The sequence below is a fragment of the Gymnoscopelus microlampas genome (genome assembly GCF_963454915.1).
Source record: "Gymnoscopelus microlampas genome assembly, chromosome: 14".
NCBI lineage: Eukaryota > Metazoa > Chordata > Actinopteri > Myctophiformes > Myctophidae > Gymnoscopelus > Gymnoscopelus microlampas.
Window position 1 is genome coordinate 43,819,785 of NC_139951.1, and position 5,733 is coordinate 43,825,517.

At 41.9% G+C, this 5,733-nt stretch overlaps 1 protein-coding gene across 1 annotated transcript; it reads right to left on the reverse strand.

The window, feature by feature from the left end:
- Positions 1-3,344: 3,344 nt before the first annotated feature.
- LOC311060236 (THO complex subunit 4-A-like) lies at positions 3,345-4,112 on the reverse strand (the record flags this gene model as incomplete). The annotated part of the gene is made up of 1 exon (XM_084078368.1): positions 3,345-4,112. The coding sequence occupies one exon, from the start codon at positions 4,110-4,112 to the stop codon at positions 3,345-3,347; it is 768 nt and encodes a 255-aa protein (XP_083934494.1).
- Positions 4,113-5,733: the final 1,621 nt, after the last annotated feature.

The window sequence follows — 5,733 nt, forward strand, 5'->3', positions numbered from 1 at the left end:
TACTCCACTACAATTATTTGAAAACTTTACTATTTTAGTTACTTTGTGGATTTTGATCATTACAAAACATACATTAACCACTTCAGCCCTACATACATTTCTGTCATTTGAAAATAGCCGATCTACAAGCTCACAATGCGTCGCATCGCGACGCATTGTGAGCTTTTAGATCGGCTATTTTCAAAAGATATTTATACATTTTACACATTTGAAAACTTGTGAAAAGTGACATTCTGCACACTACTTCTACTTTAGGTACTTTTGGTACATTTTGATACCAATACTTTTGTACTTTTACTCAAGTACATTCCAGACTTGTACTTGCAACAGAGTATTTCTACATTGCAGCATTGATACTTTTACTCAAGTAAAACATTTCAGCACTTTTTCCACCACTGCTGATAGCTCATAACGCAAAGATTCAGATTCAAAATATTTAGGGTAGTGAGCCCGGGTCTTTCACAATTGTAATGGTGGCCTAAATGGTTCACCTATAAAATAAATATAAACATCTGTAACTTGATTTAATTTGATTTATATATCATATCTCTGCTGTCGGGCAGAAACCAACTATGTCCAAAATATTAACTTTTCAGGAAATGAAAAAACATATTTCTAGAACAACTTCATACATTGTCAAGATACTTGAATGTGTCCATAATATTATCATCACTTTACCCAAAATACAGCTCAAGTGGAATTAGGAGGTTTTTGACCATTCAAGTGTGGAGATTATTATTTTTTCTCGGTCTGACTTCATCATTCTAATCAATGATGGACAAAACAACTATCTCCAAAGTTTGGAGTTAGGTGTTTTTTTGACTGACAGTTTAAGGATCCAATGGAGTTAGGTTTAGTCAGAAGCGTTTTTTAATGCTTTTCATTTGTTCAATATTTGCAAAACCCACACACAGACGTAAAGGGTGTTCAATAGCACTGATTTATAAAAGATAAAATAAAAAGGTAGAAAAATGGAGATAGCTGGTTTCTGCAGACGATATTATAATAATGAAAAGATTAGTACCTTTTCAATAATTCAGAGTGATTCCTTATTACCTGCCTAAGGCGTGTGGTTGAAGAAACCGGTCCAGACTCAAGCTTCGTCCTCCAGTGTCAACATGTTACCTGAAAACTGAGAAGTGATTCCTGTAAATAGAGATTAAACCTGTAATCATTAACCACCTGCTGTGAGGAATGACATCACAGGATACAAGTCCACAGTCTTTTATCAGGTGTGGCTCTGCATGAGGCTTGCAGTTTGTGTGTGTGCGTGTGTGCGTGTGCGTGTGCGTGTGTGTGTGTGTGTGCCTGCCTTACAAAAGGAGAGCTCCAAACAATGTGTAGTGGAAGCAACAATTGTGTTAACCCATTAAGGCCTGAGGTCGAATCTACGAAATGTCTTCTAAATCACATTTTCTGAAAAAACTGTTTTCTGAAAGGTTTCTGAAAAACCTGTGTTGCTATATCAGTGGTTCTCAAAACTTTTTCATGTCATGGACCCCAAAATTATGTGTCTAATAATGTTGCCACAGACACCCCATCTCAAAATATTTTGTTCCAGGGACCCCCAGAAAAAACTCACTTTGTGCCGTGCTATGAGCTTGTAGATCAGCTATTTTTGAATAGCCAAGTATAAAATAATTGTTAAAGTGCTTAAAATTAAAGACAACGATTCTTTCCCTGTTTTAATAATGGGTTAATAAAGACAATGTACCTCCGTGAAATAACTAAATGCAACCAAAAAAAAAGAGACTTTGCTGTTGTTTGTTTGGACTCTCACCTGTGACCAGTTTGGTATGGTTGAACCTGTCAGGGGTTTGAACCCCCACCAGCATCACTCTCAGGGTCCGAGTCACTTTAAGCCTCTCCACCACGACAAGGTCACAGCAACAGGAGAGGAAGTGGCCCTGAAAAGGACCATTTTTTTCTTTGTTCATTTTTTTTCTTCTATTATTTGATAAAAGTTATTCATTCAGTATCTATAAATTCTACAATTCATTGTGTGTCTCTCAATTGGCTTTTCTGATAGGCTATACGTGTTGACGTGTTTTTCCACTGTCACACTACTGTTGTACTGTACAGTATATACTGTACATCATAGACTGACTTCCAAGTAGCCTTCTCTGTCAGTGGAACGCATATCTCTGCCATAGGCCAGGTGGAACTCTATATTTGGGCCAGTCTATGGCAATCTATTTCAATCATCTATGCTATAACTTTGACACGTGACTCCATGTTTGGGGAAGGTTTCAGCCTGATCCAACCCTGCCATTTGTCTTTTATTATTATTTTTATGAAATTAGAAAACAAAAAAAAACAATTGTGGTAGTACTTTCCTTTGGCCTACTGGCCGCGTGCACAAGAAAATTGATGACGATAGGTCCAGCCAGTCAGCCAGCCGTGCAAAACACATAATCTTCCCACTTGCCTTTGGCCTGCTGGAGGTGGTGTTAGAAGAGTATATGACTGTTTACTTTAGCTGCTGATCAGTTTCAACAATAGCTCCTCGAGCTTCGCCACTTCCATGCTGGAGTAAAGCATCATCCTCTTCCTTCCTGTAGCCAACAAACTCTTGAATAAGTCTCCAATGTCCTCTTCCTGTTTGAGCTCTTGCTGGTTGCTGGTGGTGATAGTACCTGACTCCATCATGGTGTGGGGTCATCAGAAAACGGCCATGTCCTGATGGAGCTCTTCTCTGGGAGTGGGGGCTGGTCTATGGGTGGTGGGGTCCGCAGGTAAGGTCCTCATTTCCTGATTGAGTTCTTCTCTCTAGGCCGGGGGGGGGGGGGGGGGGGGGGTTGCTTGTAATGGAACACAAATCCATACCACTCCAGTCCTCCTGATGGAAGGAGCCTGGCTACTTTTTCCTTCTCATTCGATTTGGTACTTTGAAAAGTAATGAGAATAGTCTGACACTATAGTTAACTTTTTTATGGTTAATTATGTACCGATGGTTTAAAACAAGTCTCAATCAGACTGCTATCGGTTCCCATTGTTATAAAAATCAACATCAAATGTTTCAAAAAACTGCGGTTAAGGTATACTTCCTTGGCTTATTGGCAGTGTGCACAAGAAATCTGGCTCTTTATCAGTACAGCGGTCTGCGAGAGATTAGCCCTGGACCAACACACACACACACACACAGAGACATCTCTTCTAGACAGCTCTGTGCCTCCTACAGCGCCACACCGTAAAAAAAAAAGGAGTCACTTTGGAGAACAATTGGTGCACAATTCGGACTCATTTGAGGACACCCAAGTGTAACATATCCTACCCATTTGAAGGCTTCTGGGCAGACAGGAGGGGAAGACCGGGGACATTAACGGGCACAATGGCTTCATCCTTTAGCTGGTGTCCATCATGTCATGGTATGCGTCTATCTGGGCGTCAAGTTTCTTTGCAGAAATACCTGCTTGCTGTGGCCACTGGCTTCTGCGGCGCTGTGACCTCGACATATTCTGCACGCCTCCAAAGTTGCCGTCGAAACGATTCCATCCGCCGCGTTTGTTCGCGCCCTGCATGGGCGGCCGCCGCTGTCTCTCAAACTGTGGGTCCATTAATTGTATGTGCATGGCGCGCCCGTCAAGTGTCCAGCCATCATACTGTTTTATGGCGTCCAGGGCGTCGTCCCTCTCTTTGAAGTGGACATCTGCGACGCCTAAACTTTTTCCGTATTGGTCCTCTCGAACGGCAGCCTTCTTCAGAGTGCCGATGGAAGAGAAAAGCTCCACGATGTCCGAATCACAGACGTCGAAGTGGAGGTTTGAGACGACGAGCTTGCCTCCGGTGTCCACATTGCCGGACCATCCGCCGCCGCCGCTGCCGCCGCCAGCACTGGCGTTGAAGTCGTCGTGATGCCACTTGGGCCTGCCGTACAGCATCGCTCTGCCTCGGCCACGGTACCTCACGGGGCCGCCATATCCTCCTCCTCTGGTGGGTCCTCCAAAATGACCAACGCCGCCACCACCACCACCACCACCTCCTCCTCCTCCTCGGCCTCTGCCTGAGCCGCCACGACCTCCACGACCTCTGCCCCCACCTCCTCCTCTCTGCTGTCTGTCCTGTTTGATGATGTCGGATAAGGACATATCCATTTTATCATCGGCGGCCATTATGCCACGGTCCCAAAAACAAATGCGAAGACCTTTAAGTGAAATACGACAACGTACACTGTTAGCAGCCCCTCTTTGGTCCAATCTGGCACACTTGTCTTGCTAAAGTGTGACAGCTGGCCTGGACAAAACAACAGTATAGAACGTCAGGGTCCTCGGACGAGCACTGTGCACTGTGCAATCTGAAATGAACCCTAGCTTGGACAGGCTTTTATAGTGTCGGCGTGATGTCAGAGTTAGTTCTGACTTTACATTATGATTGGCTGAGAGAGGCATATTGTCAATGCTTCCAAATATAGAAACAATTTACCATACCTGAATCCTAACAATGGTTAGTGAGGCTAGTTATGGTGTTCTTCACATTCTAATCATTATAATAATAATATTAATAGGACTGTGCTATGATAAAAACAAAACACAAAGTCAGTTCCTTTTAGTCATACTGTGAAACAAAAGTTATTTTGGATAATCCTTCACTGGTATACTGTATTTTTAACAATAGACCATTCCACATGGATGTTTTTTGACTTCTCTAAACAAACTTTTTTGTTGCGAGGTGTATTTTAAAGTAATACCGTTTCTGAACCGCAGTTCTAACAGACAACGTAGCTACCAGAGGTGGCAACAAAAACTCCTTAAATGTAAATATATTCACCTTTTCAATTGGCCCTTTTCCAATTAATGTTGTTAAATAGCCCTAATGTTTAGGCTACTTCAAAACAGAATGCAAATAAAGCTCTGGGAGAAATGATGTGATCAAATGTAAATCTATGGCTGGCCTATCTTGTTTGAATCCCTGGTTTTACCCCTTGCCGTACTTACGCATTGGGGCAGCAAAAGATACTGTGTCAGGCGTTTTTAATTGGACGTGAAGATTAGTGAAAGGATCGAGACACAGGTAGTAGACACGTTGAGAGAATCAATGAATGATCTTTACGTTAACTAAAGTTTAAACAGTCACTTTTGTTATCGAACTTCCCCATGACATGCCATGCCACTTCCATGCCATACCATGTCACTCGTCATTTGGAACATATGACTCTACCTGCATCAATAGCTATATCGCCGCTGGCATATCACTTTCCATATTCTTGTCATGCACTACAGACATGTTACACCGCTCAAACATCCTACATGAAAATTGCCTTGCGGGTGAAAGGACGTCGCAAACCTAACATGCACTGATGTCAGACACAACAGAAACCGTTGTTTAACAACGTCAATTTGTGCATGAGGCCCATATATGGGCATATTAGTCGGATCATCAGTGTGACATAGATATGAGGCAGAACCTCTAGTAGTCCGCATTTCCCAATATCCAATGAAGACACCCTAACATACTGTACTACAAAATGTCAAATAGAAAATACAAAACAGTGCCCTGCCATGTCTTTTCAGGAGGATTCTTTTTCAGGGTTCGGCAACCTTTTTCACATGAAGTGCCATGTTTTTATTTTCTTGATAGTCAGTGTGCCATATCAACATTAAGTTTAATGATGACACCACATGGACATAAAATGTTTTTGATTGTTCATATATATATAACCTTTATTTTATTTTGAAATAATTTTCTTTCACATCAGAACATTGTAATGATCGTTAATAAATCGTTAATTTCTCA